General features: G+C 39.9%; 1 protein-coding gene and 1 long non-coding RNA gene across 2 annotated transcripts in view; one reads left to right on the top strand and one right to left on the bottom strand.

Annotated features, from left to right (window-relative positions):
• The window catches only part of BMERB1 (bMERB domain containing 1), a 54,547-nt gene that overhangs the window by 20,251 nt on the left and 7,632 nt on the right, over positions 1-26,664 (top strand). Inside the window, exons 2-3 of the mRNA XM_037386257.1 lie at positions 8,419-8,542; positions 24,537-24,610. Coding sequence (XP_037242154.1) covers positions 8,419-8,542; positions 24,537-24,610 — 198 coding nt within the window. The remainder of the gene's footprint in view (positions 1-8,418; positions 8,543-24,536; positions 24,611-26,664) is intronic.
• Positions 16,583-18,873, bottom strand: LOC119147366. Its single transcript, XR_005104009.1, has 3 exons — positions 18,760-18,873; positions 18,024-18,135; positions 16,583-17,356 (listed from the first exon to the last, which is right to left on the bottom strand). It is a non-coding gene; the product is annotated as an uncharacterized LOC119147366 (long non-coding RNA).

Here is a 26,664-nt window from a genome sequence, read left to right as displayed (position 1 = left end):
GAGGCCACACCTCGAATCCTGTGTTCAGTTTTGGGCCCAATACAAGGGAGACGCTGAGGTGCTGGAGCATGCCTTGAGAAGGGCAACGAGGCTGGGGAAGGGTCTAGAGCACACAAGTCTTATGAGGAGTGGCTGAGGGAACTGGGGTTTAGTCTGGAGAAAAGGAGGCTAAAGGGGGACCTTGTTACTCTCTACGTCTACCTGAAAGGAGGTTGTAGGCAGGTGGGGGTTAGTCTCTTCTCCTAGATAACAACTGGCAGGACAAGAGGAAATGGTCTCATGTTGCACCAGGGGAGGTTTAGGTTGGATATTGGGAAAAACTTTTTCACTGAAAGGGTGGTCCAGCGTTGGAACAGGCTGTCCAGGAAGGTGGTGGAATTGCCATCCCTGGAAAGGTTCAAAAAACATGTAGATGTGATGGACTTGGCAGTGCTGGGTTAATGGTTGGACTTGGTGATCTTAAGGGTCTTTTCCAACCTAAGTGATTCTGTGATTACTATGAAAGCAAGATTTCCTCTCCTTCCACAAATGGCGAGGTCAAATGTGTGAGAGTTTTGATCATCTTGGAGAGATGTGCTGCTTTACAGTTGTACCAGTATCTCTCTACAGACATGAAATTCTAATCTCTTAACAGAAGCTGCTGAATGGACCACAGATGTGAAGGGATTGCTTTAGTCTAGCAGTTTCTGTCAGAACAGAAGTGATCTTTACGCAGCACAGTACAGAGCTACAGTGGCCAGTACTTTGTATTTCGGGTTTACTGGAAGCATAGATGCACCACAGTTCTCCATAAATCAGAAAAATTCCCCATTTTTCTTTTTCTCCTTCCCCAAATGACTGTTCAGAAGCAGAGATACTTGGTGACTGTGACATTCCCTGAAATCCTGGCATTTAATCAGCTTTCAGTATGCATCTCTGGTTCCTTCCTGCCAAAGGGGTTCCCTAGAGATGCCAGATTTCACAGGTGCCTGTGGCAAAGCCAAGCTGTAAGAGGAATCAACCAGCCCAGAAGTTTACCCTGAGACATGGAGCATGTGAAAAAACAGCTTTGGGATTTCTAGGTGCCCCGCTGTCTGGCAAAAATATTGGAAGCTTTGATGCCTAGTTCAAGCCAGTATTTCAGGGCTCCAAGATTACCTCCTGTGCACCTGGGAGCTGTGCTTCAGTTGCAACTTTGGCTTTCAGGGTTTTATGGAGAATGCAACATCTCCAGAACTGCAAGGCTGCTCTGGATCCTCATGCACTGACAGGAAACCAGGCTCTTTACACAGAGGCATTCCTTTTGTCTTCATAGTAGATGTACTGAATCCAACATGTTATCTCCCAAATACTCTGAATGTCACTTCTCTGGCATTTTCTAGCAGTCTGTTTTGTCAGAAAGTTTCTGGCCACCATTACTTGCAGGGACAAAGCACATCTAGCCACCTGTGAAGTATATGTGCTTACTTTGTGTCAGCTCAAAGTGTGTTTCATGGCTCTACAGGCCAGTAATTCCAAAATAATGAACTGTGTTGTTCAACCCATGGAAAAGTATTAATAGGGATTCAAAAACAGGCACAGTAAGAAAAGAAAAAAAAAAAAGCTTCCTGCTAGAAGCAAAATTCAACTATGTCATCTCCTGTATTCAGCAGTGGAAGCAAAGTGACACTGAGAACTGCAGCACATCTAAGGGGAGTAGAACTTTAGCTTTTTGCTCCTCCAGTAAAAGCCTCTGCACATCACTATTGTCTTTAGAGATGACTTTTTTCCTAGTGTTATGACTTGTCAGGTTTGTGCACTCCTGTTGCCTCAGTGTAGCCTATTAGGTGGTTACCGAGGCCTAGTACAACCAGCAGCACGATTCCAACTTTTACTAAATTGGCTGTTATCACTAGCCTGTTTTCAGTGCCAGAGATGAGACAGGAGGGCCAATTGACAAGCAGAGGGAAGAACCCCCTGCAGTGGCCTGTGGACTGTACTCTGCGGAAGGATGAGGACTGATTCCTCATACCCATGCAGAGCAGCTTCTATCTCAGAGACATTGGGACTCATAGCCAGTACAAAAATACTCATAGCATTTTTCATGGAAAGAGAGAATGTGAAGCACTGAGTTTATGTAATGCACATAGAAGCAGGTAATATGCCTGTGCACTGCTTTCAAAACAAATGTACTGGTTCCCCCAGTCTGTATTTATATATGCAGATTCCTTTGGAATTTCTCCAGAAATCATCAAAAGTAAGAAAGGGAAATCCTGATGAAGTGAGCATTTGTCCAGGGTTCACTGCAGTCATGAGGAGTATCAGCGTTGGTGGAGAATCAGCGTTGGGTACAAGAAGGGCTGGCAGCTCTGAAAGGAAAGCAAGCCCTGTGCTGAGAGTTATAACAAGGCTGGCAGGGGCGGGGACAGTGTCCTCAGTGGTAAGAGCACGCCCCAATGGTACCTGAGCAAGGAAAGCAGAGCAGGTCTGGTGACAACAACCATGGTCAGCCTGTCAGCCATACTCCAGATCTCCAGGCAAATCCCTAGTACAAGGCAGGCCCAAGCTCAAGCGTGAAGTCACATCCAGGTCCCTGGGGCCGGGGAACAAGGACCAAGGGCCAGTGTCTCAGCTTGAAATCTGCTTCTGAACGAAAGGAGGGGGAGACTCTGCCGAGGCTTCTCAAAGCCAGACACCTGCAGCATGTTCAAAACAACTCAGGTAGTCAAATGAGCAGGAGTGGTGGGATGTGCTCAGCACCATGACAGTCAGGTCACTTCCACACTGGTACTATCCTGTGCCACCTTCCCCCTTTCCCCCACTCTACCCATTCCAAATTGGACAATGTTGCCTGCCTGTTAGGGAAGCCAGGAACAAAAAACATTGCAGCTGCTTGTATTGCGCTTAGCTATTAGCTATATTTATATGGTAATTCCAGCATAAAACATTGAATAAATACTATTCCACACACATGCCAAATTTAATCGTTAGGATTCACAGTAGTAGAATGCTGCAGCAGGCTAGATTAGGAATAAGCAATTAGATGTAGGTTTTTTCTGCACAGGTTGGCCCGCTCCTCCAGATGGGTTAAATCAAAGAGAAAAAAAAACCAAACAACTCTAGGCCTCTGAATACATTTGAGGCAATGGTAAAAGGTATAGTAAAAGGCCTGGCTACAAGACTAGTCATTCGTGCCGCCAGGTGACAAGCTAGTGACAAACTGCAGGAATGATGTGATTCTTTTCACATGAACATCTTTTATCTGGAATATTTTGTACTATCACTATTTAGTTTTCTACCTCATGCAACTATTTCAATTTCTACCCAGTATGATGTTTTTAAGTTGCACCATCTGGTCTCTCTTCACCCATCTCTAACCTGTGCTTAGTTCTGCTTTGGCTCATCAACTAACAGTGGTCTTGAAAATCTTGATTTTGATACCTGAAACAGCAGTAAGAGTGCACTTGCTACACCAGGCTCTATTAACATTTAATATACTTAAGTGAAAAAGGATCAATTTCACAGAATTCTTGAGAAAGCCCAAAAAACGCTGACCCAGATGTGGAACAAAACTTAGCCATTAACAGTATTTTGACAAGGACTATCTTATTATTGGACAATTTAAGGGAGCGGAAATAGGCCTCAAATTGCTCAGTTTAAATCCAGTCTAACAATGACTTAAAATAATTTCCAACTGAAGCACTGTAATTGAGTGAGCTGAGCAGCCTCGTTTATTGCTGAACGTTATCCACGTTAGAGAAGCCATGCAGCTGATTTGTACTGCAATGCTTTAAAGAGCTCTCAGCAGTCATGGATTAAACACAGAGTCTCGTTCAAGATGGTCCATCCATGTCAAAGATGAAAAAAAAGTGGCAGAGTAGCTGGGTCATTACCCTTACCTATGCTGAAGCATTTCTGTTGCTAAATGACTGAGGTGACTCTTGAAGGCTGAGTAACCAATAGTTTCCAAACAGCAACAGATTCACAAGCAAGAAAAAGGATAAACAATGTCAAAGAGACACTGTGATCCAGCACAATTTCTACTGGCTCTGGCACACACCTGCTATGTATCTGTAAGCAATTCAGCACTCAGCTCTTACTGCCTCTAGACTGCAAATTACCTGCCTGCTGCTTTAGGTGTTCATGGAATAGAGGTCCAATTGCTATTCAGTATGTGCATACCACCAGAATAAGAATGACACAGGTTTGGGTTCCTACACGTAGGTTTGGGACCTTTTGTGTTACTGATACACCTCACCTCCATGCCCTGTCTTTGACAAAGATGGCGACAACAAAACCCTCAAATTAGAATTAAACCAGCTAAAGGTTATAGAGCACAATGAGCTTCTCAGTGAACAAAATGCTCACATCAAGTGACAGCAGCAGGATTTTGCTGATAATTAGTTTTTCCTTACAGCATTCCTTACCAATTTGTCTGAAACTATTGACGCCAGGTCTAATGCATTCTCCCATTTCTCATTGTATCACTTCAGGCTTCTTTTAAAGTTTTCTTTGCACATACTGACTTAATAGGCATTTTATTTTTGTTGTTGTTGCTTTTCATCACAGGTGGCTAACATTCCATTTCTGGTTGGCAAACTGAAGATAAAATGTGATCGTTCAGCTAATATCCAGTTTAATTACACCAGTCTGCATTTAAGTTAAGGCAAAAATATGTATAAATAGCTTCAGGTTTACCTCTTCAGTCCCTCTCATTATATGTAAAAGCTCGATAATTTTACATCTATCTAGTCATTGTTTTAATGATAAAATATTTTTGTGCATACAGTAATAATATTTTACTTATTTCTTGGTCACTGAAAATTATCCTGGAGCTTGTAAAGCAGACACAATAGCTTCATCCTGTCACTGGCTGTGACTAATCTGTGTCATCTCCACTTTTTCTTCATGAATTTTGGTTTACTACCAGAAACAGAGCTTAATAACAATATATGCTAAAAAACAGTTGCCTAATGCATGCCTGCTTTAACTAAAATGAAACCTTTCTTCTTTCTTTTATGAAAAGGTAAGAGACTCCTGTGTGAAACTGTTCAGAATCATGTCTCAAAGCACTAAAGGTGTCATTTGTCACTGGGACAGAGATAGAGCATTACTCAAAGGCTTAATAATGTTAACATATTCTTTCCCAAGTAGTTTACGTCCCAGAAGCTCAAACCATTTTATGAAAAATAATTAATTATCCTTTAGCATAACTGCTGCCAGGTAGGCCAAACAGTTATCCACAATATTAGAAGAGAAATTCAGACATGAATAGGTTGGTGATTTGTAAGCATCACAATGGTGAAGGTGTGAGGTGGGAATCCTGACCTGTGGCCTCTTCAGAGGCTTGTATTTCTAGACTGTCCTCACACTTGTGCTCTGCTATTTCAGGATTTTTGGGAAATACAGTGTTCTAATTGTGCCTTTTCCCTCAAAGCTTGCCTTAAAAATGCATACTCTGAAGAGGGGGCTAAAGTGCGTGGTATAGTGCAGCTGTTTTGGGTTTATGAGATCTATGGACTCAGCTATATAAAAAGAATTGTCAGCTGTCAAAGGAGCTACTTGGTCTTTACCTGTTAGGAAGGGAGGTTTAGAAAAGCTGGAGATTCAGTGCAGAAATGGTATCATTCCTTAATAGTGCACAGATGAATGTGTATAAAGTATGGATTGACTTCTGTTCCTTCTCCATGGAAGACTATGCCTACCCCTCTAGAACTGGCTTTTAATCTCTTCAAGGACCACGGTGTCTACATATTCAGTTTACTCTGTATCCTCACCTTCAAATTTCTTCCCATTTCAACTGCCTGGTCTGGTTTTTCCTGTCAAAGTTCCCTTAATCCAGCTCTTGTCAATACACCTTCTGGTTTGAGATCTCCATGAGAATTAATCTCCTTACAGTATGTTCACAGCACTTGCACTGCTATGAAGATAAACTAAACCACTCCATATATCTCTATTATTCTAGCTACATTTCTAAATTTGCAGACAAGTTGCAAACTAGTTTCTTACGGTTTCTATATTTATTTTCCTCTACTTTGAAACTTGTGGTGCCTTGCTTATATTTTTGATTCTTTTGAAAACATTGCATAATTTTGGGTAGCTCTCAAAAATATTTTTTTCTGGTTCAAGCACACATTGAGTGGGATGTGAAGGAGATTCTGTGACTGTTCTGCAAGAGGTCAGACTAGACTATTGCTTGCCACACTAATTTTTGTGTTGGCTTCAAGCACGTACTGAGGGCATAAGGCTTGTTCACAATTCCCCTCCTGAATTATTGAAATCACAGTATGACAGCTGATCTGATCCAAGGGGTAACACTGGGGCATTTACAGCTAGAGTTGGAGAGTGGAAATAAGATAGTTAGAGGTTGTTTTCCTGTTTTCTGAGCTCTTGAGAACTTATTTTAAAATAAGTATGTATGTGTAATGTATTTGTGGCTTATCTTTCTAATTACCAGTATTATTGGCTTTAATTCACAGTAGCATCAGAATAACTTACTATCTCTTACTTAATATTTTGGAAAATAAATTTGCACCAAAGCCAATTATGCTGTAAGCAGTTAAAATAACTCCGCAACCCCAAAAAGCACCAAGAGGCAAAATTATACTTACAGAACCTTTGTTCTAGTTTCTTTTGACTGATGTCTGATAAACACCTAGTGAATATTAAATTATAATTCTGCCCATCTGTTAGTGGTAGCACAGCACGTGTACTCTGCAAATAGGTTCAAGATTTTGCTATGGCTCCTCATTCCCACACCCCCAGGTAAGGGTGTGAGGGGAGGGAAAGGGTGGGGCCAGCCCCTAAGGTATTTTCAGTGGTGTTCAGACTTCCTCAAACAGATCTAGAGTTTCCAAGGTTTTTAGGTTCTATTTCAACATCTAACTTAGTGGCTGGGATTGCAGAAGACTCATGTACTTTACCCTGTGCAGCCGGACATCTAGGCTATACCTCAACTAAATACACCCCAACAAACGCAATGATTTCTAATAGGAAGATCCATCTTCTACAGGTGGCAGTTGTGTCTTCAGACACATGATAGCCTTACTTTACCAACCAGTTTCGCAATTTGAGTTTTAAAAACAACTACTGAGAAATGTTCTCTCCTGAGGGACATTTAAAAATCTGCCTCAATTTTTTCTTTCAAGATTCTGTTATCTTGGAAAAAAATAGTGATTTTTAATATTTATTTACCCACTTTCTTCATTATGAATTGAAGCCAAAACTTGCAGACAATACTATCAGGATAACTTTAAAAAGATATATATTTTCCTATTTTTTTCTTTATATACTATAGAATTTCTTTGTTGCCATTTTGAGACAACAGGTGTTTGTGAACTAAGCTCATGCAAGGGCTGTTTGTTGAGATCTTTTAATTCCTACTCCAAGTTTCTGTCAGAAATTCTTCTCAGCTGTTTGTGCTTAGTCTGTCATGGGGGACTTCGGAATTCATCTCCAATTAATTGGACAGCTGTTTTTCCTGATGCTTTTTGTCTCCTGTTTCCTGCATAATCATGCTTGAGTACCTTTTGACCTCTCAATTTTCCTTTTTTTAAACCAATACAGCTGAAACAGGCCTGCTTTCAGGAATATGTCTCCATTTGGGTACCAAACATGCAGGCACTCTATTTTTTAGTCTCTAAATTGTTGTTCAAAATGAAGGCCAAGTATGGTGAACCCTTGGAATAAGGCTTTCCAGAGGCCAAGTTGCTCCTTCCCAAATCCACCTTCTATAAATTGGTTCCTTCTGCCTTCAATGAATACAGTTCATAGCCCTGTTTCTCCCTGAATTAGAAGTAGTGATACATCAATTATAGAGAAATAATCATAGAAGGATCCTGGCCTTAACAGTTGCCAAGTAATTACTGTGAAGTGGCATTTATTTCCTCCTCAACTAATTTCAGTGCTCTAGTGAGAAACACTCAGCCCCTCGAGGAGTTAGGCCCTAAGTCATTTCTAATCACATCCTTGGCTCCTCTCTAGTGGGTCTGGGCTTTAGCTGTTAGTCAAGCTGAGATGGTGGAATAGCATGAAGAACTATGAGAATTAAAGATGGGAAACCTTCATCAGTTTACATTGCCAGCACTTGAACCAAGATAGGAGCCTTCAGAATTGGAAGTAATTGCTCTGAGTGAGTTTTGTAGCAGTCTATGGCTGTTCTTTCAAAGTTTGCAGTGGTATCAATTAAGAAACAGTAGCTGTAGTTACATACTGGGCTGGGATTCCTTAGAGGTATGATAGATTGACTAACAAAATATATGGCACTGGCTTAGGGATTCTTTCACTTCAAAATAGTTATATTGAAAGTAATAAGCAAAACACTAGAAAAACCAGTCAATGTAGCATTACTACTTGCATTAATTACCCCATCAGATAGCTCTGTGATTAAATTTACATTCCTAAGGAAACCCATTAAACAGTTTGACTAGCTTAATTCATTTTCTCTGCTTTCACACACAGATCAACTTGACATCATTTCAATGGCTGAAACAACAATGATGCCTGAGGAAATTGAGCTTGAAATGGCAAAGATCCAGAGACTTCGGGAAGTCTTAGTCAGAAGAGAATCAGAACTCAGGTTTATGTAAGTATCAATGCTTCTGGGAAAACACTATGCAAAATTAATCAAAATAGGAAAGAATGCTATTTAGAAGACTTTTATCTGCTTGACATTTTAAAAGGAAGAAAGATAAAGAGCATCGCTGTTAGGTGAATGCTTGCAAAATGCCATTGGGAAATTATTTTTGTAGTTGCAAAGGAAATTACCTTTTTTATTCAGCATGATTTGCAGAAGACATAAAAGGTATCTATTACTTACAAAAGGAAACTTTAGCAAAGTACGTGTCTACAGAGCACATTTTTATACCTGACATCACTCTTCTGTGGGAAGGATATTTGTCTAAAGAAAACAGCAACAGGTAGGGAGCTTCCACAGTCTAACCTAATTCAGGCTTTATTCCTTGCTTCATTAGTGGTCTTAGTTCATGTCACAAGAGAGCATGCTGTGTTCTGGACTAAGAGCAGCCAAGATTTGACATTTGTTAAATGGAAGCCATTAAGTTACGAACAGAAAAAATATTTTGATGTAGCAAATTAAATAGTAATACTCCAAGAAAGGTTTTCAAAACTGTCAAAGGGTCAGGCATAGGAGCCTTGCTGAAGGTTCACGAATATTAATCCAGTTCTGATGACGAAGTCAATGTGGTTTATATTCCTAAATCACTGGATTTAGAAGACCAGGACTTTTATTAATAAGGAGTATATATATTATTTCGAAGTCCCATCTGTCTGTGAGTACCTTGGGTGGGAAACTAATGCCTATGCTGACAGGCCAAGAACTTCAGTAGACCTAAAATCTGCTTGAACCCAGACCCTTGGCATTAATGAAGCTACAATAGCCTGAAAAAACTCACTTGTTCTCTTCTCCCTTTAAAGTACAAAGGTAGGACTGGTACTTTAACCCTTACACCTGGAGGTTAATTTCAGTGCCCTGACATGCACTGCCAGAAGTTGAAAGCCTCATCCTCAAACAGCACAGACATCTGCATCTGAGTGTTATCCCAGAAGACTTCAGCCCAGAATCACTGCTTAGACATCTTTGGAAATAAGGACTAGTAATAGTGACACTGACTTTTGATGCTGCTGTAGTGGTACAAGTAAAGTAAACAGGAAAGGTTTTGTCACACCCGCTTCTGGTAGTCAAATACTTACTTGGTTATTGGCTTGTACAGAAAGTTTATCTGGAAGAAGCCTCATCACTGAACCCTGCACTTTTCTTGACATTTTCTATATCAAACAAAGCACTGAAATAAACTGTCTCAGTGAATAAGAGCCATGGTGGACATCTGCTTGTCATTGTTTTGCACGTTCATCACTTGTTCTGTTTGTTCTTGTATCCAGTCTGTTCATTTCCCCCATGCTTATACTCATCACACTCTTTACTCTGTATTGCCTAGCAGGTGTTTGAATAAGGAATTTAACACGGTGGAGCTTGCTTATTGAAAAGGGAATATAACTGACATTCATACTGTGCAACAGTACTCTTCCTGCATTAGATGTCATCCAAACACACTCTGCCTAGAGCTACCCAAGAGCACTCCCCAGCTGTTCACTGTCTGAGTGAGGAAAGCTCTTCTGAGCACCGAAGACTCCATTAAGTTTGGCCCCTAGCTATTAGCAAAGCAGGCAGGTGACAGAGGCAGCAACTGCCAGAGATGGCCCCACTTTTTTGTCTCTTCTAAGTCATGGAAAGCCAAGCTGGTTGCTGCTGCCACTGTTATCAGCAAGAGGGACTGAGGTCTCTGCCACTGCCAAAAAATCCCACAAAAACGACCAAAGGAAATAAACTAGAGGGTTTGTGCTCTGCGTGTATCACCAGCCCTACTGCTGGCCATGGTTCCCTCCTGTTGGAGGCATACAGCCTTGTCAGCTTCACTTACACACACCAGCAACTACCACAGCTCTTCAGAGCACAGACACTTATTTTAACGGTATTCACAGTCAAGAATAAGAAAACAAAACACTGCAAGCTAGACCTGTTGCTGGTGGAAATCAGAGCAAGCTCTTCCCCTGTCAGAGTGATACAGGTTTAATCCATGGAATGAACTTGCTTTAAGACTACTAATTTAAATTACTGTTTTCCTTGAAGAAGCTGCACAAAGAAGATTGAGGTGGGATAATAATAAAACTCACCATTACTGATGTTTGAGACAGCTCTGCAATAACATGTGTTGTCTTTAACTGTTATGTCAACATTTTGCCCAAACAAATGCACTAGCTATAAAATAAGGGCATTTGGCAGAGAACTGCTCCATGTTAGCGTATCAGCCAGTACAAAAAAAAAAAAATCCAACAAAACCCTCTGAAAAACAAACCCAACTGAAAAAAACACCTAGCAAGGTCTGGATGCTCAGGGGGCCTGGAGTTGGTTTGCATTTTTCACACTTGTGTGTGAAACAGTGAAAACTTTTTCTGATGATGTGTGAGATTGTTGATAATGTAATATTCTTTCAGGCAGTTTCTCAGCTGTGACGTATATAGCATGTGTCTCTCTTCAAGTGACGTTAACTCTACATGAGGGAGTCTTCAGCAAAACATACAGACAACTTTCCTTGCTTTAAAAGTTAAGGCATTGAGGCCTTATTTTCACCATAGCAATACTATGAGGTTCATATTCCCTCTCCCTACTGAACAAAGTAACACCAATGACTAATAAAGTCTGTAGGACAACAAAAGCGATAAAATGAAATATGTTGCTCCTACATCACTACACAAATGTTATAGTACAGTACTCACAGTTGGTAACACTTCAATATCTAAATAGAATCTTTACTGAACAGTTCATCATCACTAAAAGCTTTAGAAGAGTCACCCTTGTAAGGGTGAAAGAAAAAGTGGGATGGTGAAGAAATAAAAGCCAGACACTTAATCATCATCATTATTTCAAGACAAGTCTTAAAGTATTTGAGAATCAGGCAGTGGGATTAAACTAAAAAATAAAATAATTGAGTAGTATTAGACTTAAAAAGTGGTACAGAGCAGTGTTCAAAAACCATATAAAAATATGTGGGATGTTTTTCTCATACATATCCAAGTAGACTCTGTGTCTCATCTGTTAGCCTGTGTCTATCAAACATACTGTTGATCCCACAGACACAGCTTTTCAGTTTTCAAAACTGAGGAAAATTTCAATTATATTTGAATAAATGTCACATACATTTCAGTGATTAAGTATTGAGGTAAAACATCAACGCTTTTTTTTTTTTTTTTAGTTTATGAATTTCCCCCCACTTCTTTGCAACAGTCACACTGTGAATAAGCAAGTTGCTTTGTGCTGTACTGGATATTAAAATTACTCATGATCATCACTCTGGGCCATCAGCAGGAAGGTTAATCTCAGGAAGAAATTTCCCACCCATAGAAAGGGATTTGGAGACCCAGTCGGGAATAGTAACTCACGTGATATTGAAGTCAGTCACCAGATAAGAGACCTCACCCACCTGCAGGTTTATGATTCTGGTTGAAGAAGGGAAAGAGCAGCAAAAATTCCTTCAGTAAGCGGCACACTTTCTTTTTAAAGTTTAGAGAGGGTCCTTCATAAGGGCCCTTCCACTGCAGACCCATGCAAGACAATGCTAATTGCTTGCCCTCACAGGTGAAATGAGCTCTGCTGCCATGAAACAAAATGGCTGCCACTCTGTAGCAGCTCAGCCACACAATACGAAATGGCTACCCTGTCTGTGGGGCCACTGTGGCCATCCTTCCCCTGACACCCTCCTCTTGCAACGGCTCTGAGGAATTTTTTTCCTTCTTCACAAACTCTGTGCACACCCCTTGTTGTCTGCTGGGCTACGTGACATAAAGGGTCGTGGGCTGCCAGCTAAGACCCCCAAAAACCTATGTTTTCCTAGTGACTACCTCCGATGCCCCTCACTCTGCACAGGGGCACTGGTGAGTCTGTCCCAGGAGGTCTTCCAGAAAACTGGGAGGTACTTGGATGCAGGGCTGTTAAATATATGTGTCTTCCACCTGTCCTTCAGTAAACACACTCACTGCTCAGATCACCCTGAGTGTAGCACCCAGAAAGGCCACACACCCGGGTTCCAGCCTGCGCTCAGCACAGTTCACAGGGCACAGCTCTGAAAATTAAACGGTCTGGCAGACAACTACTGACAGATTCCAGAAATTGCATCATTCCTAACTGGTGGACAAGTCAGATATGTACCAATATCCATCAAAATTACCTTAAAATTCAGAAGGTCTCTGTAAGAAGGTACTGCAATTGCATCTCTGTACCAGGCCCACAAATTCTGTGTCCGCAGTCCTACAGAGCAATATGTACTGTTTAGTGACAGACCGAGAATTTACTATTGAAGGAGAATAACTATATTTGCTCTCAGACAAATATAGGTATTTCTGTAGTCCGCCTATCACTGTGTTAAAGAAAAACCTCCCCAAAATACAGAAGTAGTGAACATTCATTGAGAACAATGCAAACAAGATTTACCCTCTTTAAAAATGAAATGCCAAAAATTTTTAAGTGAAAACCACAAATATCTGTACAGTTTCAAAACGTGTTTTTTCTCTTTTGTACTGCTTTGTAGTCCTTTGCACTCTCTTTTGTCTCTGCCTTGCAGATGGAAGTGGAAATTCCTTACTGGTGTACTAAACATTAATGTGAGACCTCATTTCAGTAATTAAAAACTAAAGCACTTAAAGACAAATACATATGTAAACAGTGTAACTGTGGAACTCTGAAGTGAAGCAAAACCATAACAATACAGGAAACTCCAATTGACATATCTGGTTTTCAAATTTATGAGTCTTCTTTATTGCAAAACACAATTTCCTGAGTGAAGCTCAATAAAATTAAATGTGTGACAGCATGGTCTTAGCCTCTCCCCTGAAATCTTTCTATTTGAAAAGCAAGGGAAGCAGCTGAACTTTTTGTACGTATTTTACTACATACCACAGTGAAATAGTTCACCTTGTAGTGTATACTTTAAGAGAGGCCAGCTTTCTGATAATTCTTGTTTTTCTTTTTATTGATACAAAGAAATAAAGAAAGCAAAATCAGCTGAAGCAATTGATTAAGAGGTCATGATCTTTCCTGGGTGCAAATTGTAAGTCAGATACTAGCCTTTGTAAGCCTTTGCTCCATAATGTTATTTCCTCCTTTGAAAAGGAGGGCAGCTGAAGACAGCTGTACTCTTCATATCCAGGAAGTCCATACTATTTCCAGCTGACTTCCTGCTTGCTATGAAGAATTACCTAAAGTTTACATGGAACCAATTTTCAGATTATAAAATCAAGCCTTCCTCGATTAGGTAATGCCACAATTTATGCTGTGCAATCACATTTTAGCTCAGGCAACCATAGTCACAGCACAGCAGATGTACTGTTATTTGCTCTGTAATTACATTATCAAATCTTATTTTTGTCACAAGACCCGGGCTCACTTAGTGCCTAGGATGGACCTCCTCAGGATATGTCAAGGTTATGTAGCAATTGTGGCTATGTGTAGCAATATGTAGCAATTTGTAGCATCTCTCCATGTTAATGATACTCTGAAATTTCATAAAATCATGGCAGGAGCTGTTGTGACCATCTTCAGCCTAGCCAGGAAATGAAAATATAGCTTAAAGCCATCATATGCTATCTCCAGCTCTTCTGGGTTTATTTTCAGAAAAGCTAAGGACTCGGCACATATTGATATGAAGGAGACAGTACATATGGAAAAGCATCAGTTTATAGCTAGCCAGCATTCCCCCTCATTTGCTTCTCAGGATTCTCAGCTCATTTCTTAAAATGTTCTCTATAAAAAGAGTTTTGGGTCAAACTGTAAATTTTCAATCTGTCTTTGCTATTAAAGAAAGCAAACATACCACTTCAGAACAAGCACACTCTCTCCATCTCTAATTCTCCTGTCCCACTTCCTTTTTCTTTTTCCTGGTGAGATAACAGACCCAAAAGCTGAGGGAATTGCTCAGGCAGCATCCTCTTCATTGCACATTGGATGTGTTACTGCTATGGATACTTGCGTGTGGCTTCAGAAGCAGTTTAGGATTCATATCACTGGGAGGCATGGAAATCTACTGTGCTGAGAAAGACTTGTAAAAATGGATAATGCATGAGTTAGCTCCATTTAGCTGACAGAGGAAACAGGCAGCAAAACCTGAGACCTCTATATGATATAGGAACCGATCAAAACTGAACCTCAAAATCACTTGTAGTGCAAAATTCACGCATTTTAAAATGAATTAGCATATTCTGACCCAGTAAATATTAATAGTATAGGTGAGATCTTATCACCCACGGTTACTGCTTGTGCCTGTGAATGGAAAAGGCATGGAGTTCTTATAGCATTCGCTGTCATCATGAAACATGCTCCTTGGGAAATCTGCCAGTACCTGTTACTGCTGGCTTTCCAGATGGAAAGCAAAAGTTGAAGCCAGCTATATTGGATGACCTTGAACTAAAACTGTGGAAGTTGCTTCCACCTGTGATAGCTGTCTTGGGAGTGGTTATTTCTGCCATGTAGATGATACTGAATGGCAACTGTATGTGTAGGGAATATAAGATATTAAATAGTAAGACCTATTAGGTTGCTTTAGGCAATTGTTGAAAACAGCTTTACTTACCTCATGAAACTTGTTTGATCTGTAAAATTATAACACACAGTATTTGCTTAATGTCTGTGTGGTTATTACATTGCTAAACTAATACTGTGAAAAAGCCAAATTCACCTTCACATTGACTTAGCAGAATTAAAAATCGGTCATTGTCTTGGTACACTCCCACTACACATGATTAGATGACTCCCTCGTCTCCAGAGTGCTCATAAGATCTACATCATCCAAATTCTCCATGGATCCATTCAAGTTTTTAAACCATTTGACACTATTATGTTTGCTTACTTGCAATCCCAGGAACAATTTTTTACCTTTTATGTAAATAAGTTTGCTGCAACTTGACTTTGCCCTGGTATTATACTAGCAGTCCCACAGCTTCATTAGCTGTCCAGAGTACATAATTAACCCTGGTTTGTTTTTGGGGTTTTTTTCGTTCTTCCAATCAGGCTTACTTTTTCTTTACTTGCCTTTTCAAACTTTACCCTTTTCCCACTTTGCAAAAAAGCCCCATAAATGTCTCTTTTGTTGCTATGATATCGATGTATCCATTGCTAGCAGTAGTAAAGGTGGGATAGTCAGTAACAGTCATTCTGTAGGGTACTGGACATAATGGTAGAATCTCAAATTTAGGACAAATTCATCGTGGAGAAAAAATTATAGTCCACATTCCTCCTAAGAACAACACCACACCAACAGAGGTCAGATAGGATTCTGACCTTTATGTCCTTTGCAGTATGCACAGCAGATTGGTATTTTGAAGTACAAAAAGGTATATTTGCTGATTGCCTCGCTTTACACAACCACTGCAAAGTGAAGCAACATCAAGCTATCCAAGAACTGCAGAAGTGAGAAGTTAAATCCTTTGGTGATGATAACCTTCAATAAATCAACTCAGAAATTCAGTGTTTTAATTTAGAATGCATGCAGCAAATCTAGTAGACTCACACAAAGTGGGAACATGAAATAAGCAGTCTCTCATTACTGGCTAAACTCAAGAAGTAATACTGTACTACAAAGCCTGCTTACGTGGAGCGTTCCCATTCTGAAGTGTGAAAAGGCAGTAACGATTGCTGTCTTTGTATGAATGAAGTCCATTTCAAATTTTAATTACTTTTTCATCCAAATACTTTATCTCTGTTTTTAGTAACTGTAGCATCAACTGTGACTTCTCCATGGCTTAATGCCATGTGTGGCAACAGTGACACACACTGAGCATCACCCTAGATAAGGGTGAGAGGGAGGGAGAGTGTACAGAGATAAACAGGCTGTCAGAGGTGTAAATAGCAGTGGTAACTCACTAGTTATATATTGCTAAGCAGGTGTTCTGACTTGCTTTCTTGGCCAGTTTTGATTTTGTCTTTGTCCTGTATATTATCTATTTTCTCTCCTCTAAGGTTAAGCATGTTTACTTATGTGTGCAGCATCTAGTACTTTTTTCTGAGTTTGGCACCTAGCTGTTACTATAGTGCAAAGAAATAACACCAACAAAACCAGATTTTTTGTCATTAATAGAATTGTTGTCAGTGTTTTCTGGTAAGATCTGTCTTTTCATAGAAAGGAGTAATGAATCTTTTCTCCTTCACAGTTCTATAATCTTAACAATACAATATAACTCACTGTGAATTCCTTCTTTCTTTTTTCCTGATTGTACGTTGTTCTAGGAACACAGGATGCACTTTGGGATGCTGTAGAAAAGGAGGCCATTGTGTGGTGATATATATTTTTCAATAAATACACATCAGGTTGTCAGCTTCATAAGATGAGGTACCATTAGGAAAAATACCAAGCCCAGCTTTATGAGGTGTACCATGGCTCTCCCATTGATATAGCCTGGTGTGGCACACACTCTTCTGCAAGATAGGATTAATTTGTGGCTATGAATGTATGTCCCCATTCACCTTTTGCATCCCAAGGACATTACAATGGTTTCTCACCTCCAAATACCCAGCATCCTTGAGGAAATAATCAGGAAATTGTACGATGGGAAATGGCACAACCTGCTTTCTGTAATGAGAGTTGTCAGATGCTCAAAGCTTCAGGCTTCTGAGATTAGGGACAGCATTTCTAGGGGACTAGAATCTAGGATCTAGTCCCATCCTAGCCATGGATCTAGAGGCCTCAAGGATGTCAGCATGCCCACTGTAGAACTGGGAATTCCTGCAAGGTCCAGCTCTGGTGAGGGTCTCTCAGCTTTTCAGATGGGAGCCTGGAAGCCTCAGGAACAGGAGTTCAGGACAGAATTGCAGAGTTCTAGACTGCACTTTAAGCTGAAAGTATAAATACAAACCAGCTATCAAAAAGGGAAGAAAAATGCCTTTGGTTCAGTTTGATCTCTCTGCAGAGCTATCACCTTTGCCCTGTTTGACAGCAGTCAACCCCAGAGAAAAATATGACATTACACTTTCAACTGTGTGGCAGTAAAAATGCTATGTTAAAATGCTCAGAAAGGAAAAGCGTTTTTTTAGTGGTGTATAATGATAAACATATCATTACCAAAGTATTTAATGAACTTAGTGCCTGTTAGTTGAGATGTTTGTTTCTTGAAAAAGGAAAGAATTCCTCCTTTTAAGGAGAAATTTTCATTATCATCTCTGTTGGACAGCTAAGAAAGTAATTATTTAATTAAAAGTTTTCTTTAAAATGCTATTTAAATGAGCATTTCTCATTTAATATATGTTGTGGTTGTCACAAATTGTTTACAGAAAAGGGAACAACTCTGGGTATTTTAATCTTTTGACTTAAGTAATTTTTAGGTCAGTAACTTCGCGCTGTATTTCTGAATGTAGCCTTTAATCCCAAACTGTTTTTTATTTCCCAGTTCTTAGATATCTATGGTCTGGTTTGCCTGAGTGGATGGTAGAATGAATTGTCTTTCATGAGACGATGTATCCAAGATAATATATTCATAATACAGCATGCATATATAGTACTCACAGTTACTTTGGCCCACCCTTTGGCGTAGTTGATCTTTCTATAGGCGAGGATGCTCTGTCAGAACATGTAACTCTTGACCTATGGTATTTCAGTGGTCTCTCTCACTTGCCTTCTGCTATGAATAGGAGAGGATAGATCAGTGATGACTGAACAGTGAATTGAGAAGTCTTGAAATGGACGGACTGTCAATATTTAATTTTATACCAGATACCTTTATATGGTTTTCAGCTTTGATAGTACATAGTTGCTGTTCTGGTTTGAAAAATAAGAAAAGATCAAATAAGGAGGCAAATTAAGAAGGAAATTTATCATTGATTCTGCTAGAGACAACACAGTCAAACCAAGTTTCCTACTTCTGCTGCCTAATAACAAAAAACCTGGTTTTTTCCAGACCAGTTTAAAGGAACCATGCACATAAGTTTGCCCTATATTTTTACATGCGGTCTTCTGTATGCTGCTGCAATGGGTACTTCTGAACTTAAATCTAACCTCCCTATTGCATGTTTTTAGACAAGTTAACTTCATCAGTTTTTGCCATGTAGAGAAATATTCCCCTCCACAGTGGGGCACTTCCAGGAAGCTCCTCTTGTTACTATTGAATTTGACAGTAAAACTTCATAACTGGCAGAGGAGATGACCAGGCTCAAAAGAATTTAACAGTATCAGTGAGAATGAAACAGAAATAGCTTCTTTAGACACTGTTCTGAACTGCTGAGAAATATGCCTTAAATATGACCTCCAGGGACTGAGATTTTCAAGTCCTGCCGTCTTCAATTGTTCTGAAGCAACAGCTGAATGACATTACTTCGCAAGTTGCAGTCCAGTGTTTCTATCCACTCTTCCTCCATCAGAGAGCACTTTTAACAAGAAAAAATAGACAAACTCATTTTAATAATTAAAGTTAATCATAGAACTTTTGATTTGTAACCTGACCTGCCAAGCAGGCTGGTCAGCAATCTGTTATCTTAATAGCCAGCTCTGGGTCTTCCAACCTGAACAGTACCAAGTGCTGAGCTAAATAACAAGGTGATAAACACGCTCCGTAATGACTCAGGCAACGTGTGCTATATTCATTAAATGTTGTCTGTGATTTCACAGATTTATAATTATAAGCTTTAAGAAACTAAGATGAGTTGACAGGGAAAAAATGGAGTCAAATGTAGAAGACTGGCATACATAAACTTATTTTTTTCTTCTAGTGTCAGAATATTTTCACCTTTCAAGATTCCCCACAGCTTTGGCAAGGCCTTAAACACCTGCAGTCCCCAAAAGCAGCCTCCACTGATGTCCCTCCTCCCCACCTCAATCTGTATTTTAATGAATCTGCAGTTTGAAAACACCAATTACCATCTTAGTCTGTAGCAATTCTCTTTTATTTCTACACAGTCCTTTGCTTCAGTCACCCAAATTTCTCCATCACTACTGGCTGCTTTTGAGCATGTTCATTGGTCACACCACCAAGGAGATGATTGTCTTATCCCTGTATTGAGACCTTCTCCATATACATGTAATCGTGTCAACTCGTGACTTTGCATGATGTCTGATTCTTAGGCCATCTCCTAGACTGACACTATCAGAGTCTTCAGAAACTCTTAACAATTACAAGCGTTTTACTTCTGGGACAGGAATATATTAAAACAGAACTAAAAATAACCTAAGTGTCTGCAAGTCCTCTTGGAAGAGAGGGAAGGAAACAAACAAAACCACTCTACATTCATTTTTTAACTTCAAGCACTTTAATGCAATAACAGAAAACAAAAGAATCTTAAGACCTCCTCTAACAGACGTGCTAGAGAGAGCACAGATCTATTTCTAGCTTTGAAAGTCATTCCGCAAAAGCAGCAGCTCTCTAGACACACTGAACTGCCCTGCTCTTCCTGAAATCAACGAAAAAGACATTTTATGTGTACGTAGTTGTTATTAATAATTCTTACTCTCAAGTCTTAAGCATTCGACAGATGTTGGCCATCTCTTTTTCTTTGGCTGACCATTAAGGTGAGCATTTAGTGATTTTCCTACTGCTTTTTACTATCATTTTTGCTTTTTTTCCATCCATGGCTCTAGATGATACCTAGGTCTTACACTAGGGAATTTTGTTTTCTTCCTCAGCTGAAAAGATGACAGGAAAATGTAGCTGTTCTGTAATAATTTCTATTAAAACACAACACTTCTGTGTCTGTTTCTTTTTTAAGTCCTGCCTGCCACTGTCTTCCATAGTGTCTGAGACCTGCCAGGGCACAGGGAAGGGAGGTCTCCTCTGTTTCCTTGCCCTGCCCGCCCTCAGTCCAGATGGTGCACAGCAGAGGTGACTCATGCTGTCACTTCACTTGTGGATTTTATGGGAATGACAGTGCTCAGAGCATTCTTCCCCTGGTAACTGGGCTACAAGAACATGTACTGGGGCTGAGTCACTGTGCCAGATCACTGCAGAGTCTTCCGACCCACTTATTTTCCTGTCATTTTGTGACACGTTTAGAAAATCTTCTGCTCATGCTGTTTATTCATTATGAGCTATTTTATCTTTTTTTTGGGCAAACAGAGAGGCTGCTTTTAGGTTTTGATGATACGGCTTGAAATACCAAGAGAGGAAAAGAATAATATATGCTTACGTGATATCTCCAAACATACAGACGGTTTCTTACAATAAGCCATCAAGAAACAGAAAAGCAGAATTGCAGACAGTGTGTCAGGAATACATGAAAGCATGCTGAAAATTCATCCCTAGTTCAATACTATTGCAATTACTCCAGGAATGGATTTGGGTTCTTAATAAGAGAAATGTTTTATCATAGTCATAACTCATGTGTTTAAGATTGCTAGGCATACATTTAAAGCTCAGCTTTGGGGGAAAAGTGACATATTGTAACTGCTGTTTGCTTTACTGATGTTTTTTCTAAAACATCAACAATGATTTCACAGGGACTGGAAAGAATGTACTATCTATTCCAGAAAATCATGGAATCATTCAGGTTGGAAAAAACCTTTAAGATTAATAGAGTCCAACCAGCCTTGCACTGCCAAGTCCATCACTAAACCATGTCCCTAAGAGTCAGCAAAGATTGTTTGTACATTGTAGATTTTATGCAAATGTATCTAGCAGCTTTGCATATAACTTAAACAGGCCTGGGGGGTGTCATTTCAGTACCCTATGCCATGCTGTATCTACAGGGGAAAAGCCATTGCATTCTGCACAGACCCAACAACCTGACTGTGCCCTTCTCCTTTGAGAAAAGCACCGGGTGCACAGGAAGCGTAACAATGCTCTTAAATAAGCCGGACAATAGCCTGTGTAACTTCTCTTGTCTGTCTCACACTCTGATAGGTTTGACATATAGGAGAGAAAATGCTACAGAATCAGGCGCAATGGGTTTTCCCAGCTTCTCTGTAGAAGCCTAGGGGACCCAAAGGAGTTTTGTTTTCTCTACTCTGCAGATTCTTGCTTTCTTTAAGGTTCCCAAAAGCTCTTTTCACTTCCTAAAGAGGCCCGATGGTAATGCAAATATGCTGTCACTCAAACCCTGCTGACTACCCAGCTTTCAAATGAGAAATCCACTGGGGCTTTTAAGAACCAAAGCATAAGGGGGAAAAGAGGGGAAGGTCCATAGTACCAGTACAGATCAAATGGTCTTCCAAGAACTAACTTTCCCAGGAGTTTGAGGAGGAAGTTCAGGCTTTACTCAGGGCAACAAGCTGACTCTTGCTCAGGACAGCAATTTTAGCCCTACATTCAGTGTTATTTGCTAAGCAGATGTGTGATGTGCTTTATAGTTACAAGCACTGTACCTCCTGCTTTTATTGTCAGAGGGATGAAGTCTTCACATAGTTTTTACGAACATGTCCCATAGCCCTCCTTTAGTCATTTAGCCATAGCTTTTGCTTTTCTCCTAATCAGCACCACAGAAACACAACGGCTGTTTGACACAGATGGGAGTAAAGATGTTTCCATGTACTTAAGGAGATCGGTGCAGATGGTGGGTTTAGACTTTGTCCATCATCAAAACACACTAACCTACAGAGCTGGGACTCTGGACAAGTCACCTAGCTTATGACTTTTGGAATTCAGATTTTCACAGAGCTGTTACAGCTTTTAAGTGCTTGGCCAGGCACTTACTTCTCTCCTGTTGGTTACAAGGGAGAAACAAAGTTTAGGTGTCAGGAAGAAGACATGCTAAGAATATATATGGAGAGTTCTAGCTATATGCTGTGCAGTTAGATTTTAAAAGAAGTCAAAATAATGGGAGGAACTGCAACTACAGTACCTTTTCCACAAATTGAGCATAGGGGCTATAGGGACTACTGAACACTGATGATCTTGCTCGCTTGGAACATAACTACCAGTGTTATTTTAAATTCCTGAAAATCCTGAGATAAGAGCAGTGACATCAGCATTTGAGATTACCTCGAGGAGGGCAGGGAGCCAGACTGGTACAGTGAGGTATTTTAATTAGTATTTTTCAGATCTTCCCAAAACAAAGCCCAATCTACCAGATACAGAAAAAAGAATCTCTTCTCTCTGTAAGTCACGGAAATCTCTTTTGTAGAAACTCACTGTTCTCTTCCTAGTTGAGGGTCTGGCCCCTAGATACCATCTGAACACAGCAGTTCAATATTGAACACTTCTTGCCAAGAAACTGTCATCTTTGTTAACTATGATCATTTTCCTCAGATATATTAACGACACCCAAACTACACGAACATCAAATGGATAAGGAGCTGTGAGGCTTGCTCACATCCCAGCACACTTTGAATATTGATTTCCCTGAGGGGATAATGTTTAAGATTGTTAATTGTTAAAAGTAATTTCAATACCATTTAGCATGATGGATCTCAAGAGTAAACCAGGCTTTTCCTGTGATCAGCATGAATAATATGGGGAGCCCAAGTAAGAATAATCATTGGTATAAATGTCTCTGCCTCCAAGTGTCCTAAACACACACAGAACCATGGGCTAGCCCTGAAGCTAGCAAGATGATCTTCCCAATAAAAGTAAGTTTTACAAGATAGATGTATGGGGGGAGAACAGATCCCCAGCAAAATTAACAGTGGCTTCTGAAACAGGGAAAAGAGGTCAACAATAAAAATTATCAGAGGCATGTCACTGTTATATTTTGGGAAGAGAGAAGTAAAAAGGCAATAGGAACAGCTGTCATAGCACAAAAAGTAGAAGAGGCAAGATGGAGTTAACCAAAGCAGCAAATCATAAAAGAATCAACATGTCTTAACAACAGGAGCAAAGCAGCTGAAGGACAGCTCCCTGGAGAGGCCTGCATTCCACGCAGAGGCAGCAGGGAGAATAAAGCTCTTGGATTGTGATTAAAATCTTATTTGTGCCAGAAACACCTACTTTTTCCACTCCTCACTTAATGAAATAATTTGACTGCATTATCCTTCACGCACTCACTGTCACATACAGACACACTCTAATCTCTCAGGTTTACCTCTCCTGAAATATCACTGTGACAACCTGTGTCCTGATAGCACTTTAGCTACCTTCAGGTGCTGAGCAACAGGCAATCTACCCTTCAGGCACAGGATTATGAAACAAGGACTCGGAGATCTGTGGGCAACGATAGTGTTGGTGACATCCAAGTTGAAGAATGTAGAATTAATTACAAAGGCTCTTTGTGTATTCCTCAGGGTGTGACTTCAAAATGGAAGCCTTGATGCAGCCCTCGGAACCAACACCCGAGCCGTGGCTGTCAGTATGGCTGGGACACTAAAATAAAACATTTGCCAGGAAGCTAACAATGAAGTTCACTAGCTTCCAGAGGAATAATTCAGTATAGCAGCTCTCTGGATAGGTATCAGTTTCAATAAAAACTGAAGGTGCAGTTTCTGTTAGTGTTAGATTATTATTTTTTATAGCTGTCTTCTGTGTCTTGACATTCTGCACACATCAAGGATTTGAAGCATCACATCAACCATGGAAGGCATTCACCCAAGGCACAAGAGCTCAAAATAGATGCCAAATTATGACAGGTTCCAGATCTTTGGTGTCAGGGCTAAATTATTAATAAGGTCACAAAGCAAGTTGGTAGTAGAATATAAACCTTGTCTTGGCTGTGCCAAGTAATGTTACCGACTTCTGCTACCCCTTCCCTGTTACTCTCACCCTTGCTCTTTTCCCGAGTGAACACTGTTGCTGCAGTATGTGCAATGTGGTACACCTGTCTTTTTGATGACCATTAAATATACAGATGCCCATTCCAGAATGTTTGGTAACATTCAAAAAAGTAAAAGGTAACTGAAATAACCTGCAGTGACAGATATGACCTACACACAAATTAGTTCCCAGTAAGAAATCAAAGGCTCAACAGGCATTTAGTATTAAATACCTTTTGCTATCTGTTAAAATTGGTGAATAAATTAGTATCCCAAGGTTAAACTTCTGCATTCCAAACTGATGCACAGGACCCAGGCAAGGGACAGTACCATATATTCAGATGATACCTGCCCATCCTGTCACACAAGATGGTTTGCATGTCTCTGACCATACTTTTTCTGTTTCTGCAGGATGGATGATATCCAGCTGTGCAAAGACATTATGAACCTTAAGAAAGAGCTGCAGGCTTTGGTAGCAATCCCAGGTAATGCCTATCTCCAGCCCAATACTAATATAATACATGGGTGATGCACGGGTGGGGATGGTGTCAGAAGCACACCTCTGCCCATAACAATCAGAGATTCCCCCACAAGGCTGAGTTTCATCTTTCTCCTCTGGATCTTTTTTTTTTTTTTTTTTCCCATTTCCTTCCCATCTTTAACATAATTGTCTCTATATTTCTTTTCATGCTGTATTTCACCGTTCCCTTGGCAGCAGTTCTACAAATATCACTCAGACAGGTGCATATTCCTTAGTTCTTGCACTCTCTTGGCAATCTCAAGGGAACCAAGTAGCACAGAGATCATCAGGTGGAAAAGACAAGAGTGCTGAGATACCAGAATTAAAAGGGAGGAGAGGGATTTATCACTGCGAATGTGATTTTTTTTTTCCTAGATATGCCAATTCATTATCACGCCCATAGTTAAATCTAACTACCAGAATAAAGTAAACCAGGTTTCTACAAAAAGCAGGGGGCAAAAGTCTGCTTTGTGTTTTGCTTTAATTCTCTGTTCTAAGGAGGGACAGGGTTGTGGGCAGTTTTGCAGTCCTTGACTCCAGACTCCAGCTGAAATAAATGAGGAATTTTGCTTCACTCCAGCTTTGCTGTTTCAGATCACCCACAACAGCCCTACCCTATTCAAGAAAAAAAATAAAATACAGACAAATCCTCGAAACCACCCAGCAACTGCAGTGGGTCGTTTATACTAGGTATGCATGGCCTCTAGCACGCTTCAGAAATGATTTGCTGCTGCCTAACTATTAAGGACGAGTTTTGACTCTCATTTGCTTACCCTCATTCCCCACCCCCCACATTTTATTGTGGGACTTTAAAGGACAACTTTCTCCCCAGATGGGAGAGAAGGTCACTCATGAAACAGGAAACAATGGTCTACTTTACAGCCACACATTCTTAGTTGTATAAGAACTTACCCACTTTTCTTTGTATCCAACAAAAGTAGACTCATATTTTTTACTAGTTCTTTCTTTATACTTCTTAGTTACCTATAGGTCACATTTTTAATTTCTATTATTCTATTTTTATTATTGATTTAAATGGTATTGGAATGCATTATGAATCCTAGAAAATATATATGAGTAATTCCCCTTGTCTTGCCTTTTCTAGTTTGCAGCTTTCCTGCTCATACTTTTAACATACAGTTAAGGTTGATCAGTTTTCATTTTTTTTTGCTGGATTTTTTTTTTTTAAAAAACCTTTGTGACAGGAAAATACTTTTTAAAACTCTTACACAGAGAACCACAGACAGCAGTTTCTCCTTAGCACTTTGCAAATCTCTGCAAACTTAAAACAATTATATTCCAGCAGCACCACCTTTTGGCAGACTCACAACAAGAACACTTTTGTCTTAATGAAGACAGAGAAGCTGCTGGCATTCACACAGAACTAAGTGCAGACACAGCACACACCTAACCTAGAAAAACACTTTCCGTAGACACGGTTTAGCCAATTTCAGTAGACATGGGATCAGAGTATGCAGTATTTTGCCACAATTCAGGATGCATATATTTGGCAGGCAGTTTCCTGAAGGGTATCATGAGAGAATTTCAGACTGGGAAGAAGACAGATTGAAAGGAAGTATAAAGTAGCTTCTACCTTCAGTAGTGAGAGCACGAGATCCCTTGCTCCATAGATACAAGAGGCAAAGCCAAAAAAAAAAAAAAAAAGCAGCAATTTCTATGCCTTTTTTGTTTTTCTCCTGTAAATTCATTATTAATCACAGGAATTCTCCATAGGTAACAATGTAAAGGCCTTGAAATCTTCACAGCAGTCAGTAATCACCTCCCTTTAGAATTTCTAAGAGATAAAACACAGAAAATACATCTCAGACAAAGCAGCCTTCTGTTATATTACAAATTATTTCCTTTGCTACTGACAGGCCATACTTTAAAATTCTCTAAGGAGTATGTCTTTCTGAGATTGAAATTCTGTAAATCTTGTCTTAAAAATACATTCAAGGTGCTTTTATCTCACTAAGGAATGGATTTACTGCAGAAATTTCCAGCAGGAAACATCCTAAA

Source organism: Falco rusticolus, chromosome 4, assembly GCF_015220075.1.
Source record: "Falco rusticolus isolate bFalRus1 chromosome 4, bFalRus1.pri, whole genome shotgun sequence".
Lineage (NCBI taxonomy): Eukaryota > Metazoa > Chordata > Aves > Falconiformes > Falconidae > Falco > Falco rusticolus.
Note: the sequence above shows the minus strand (reverse complement) of the source record. Positions and strands in the feature narration are given on the sequence as shown.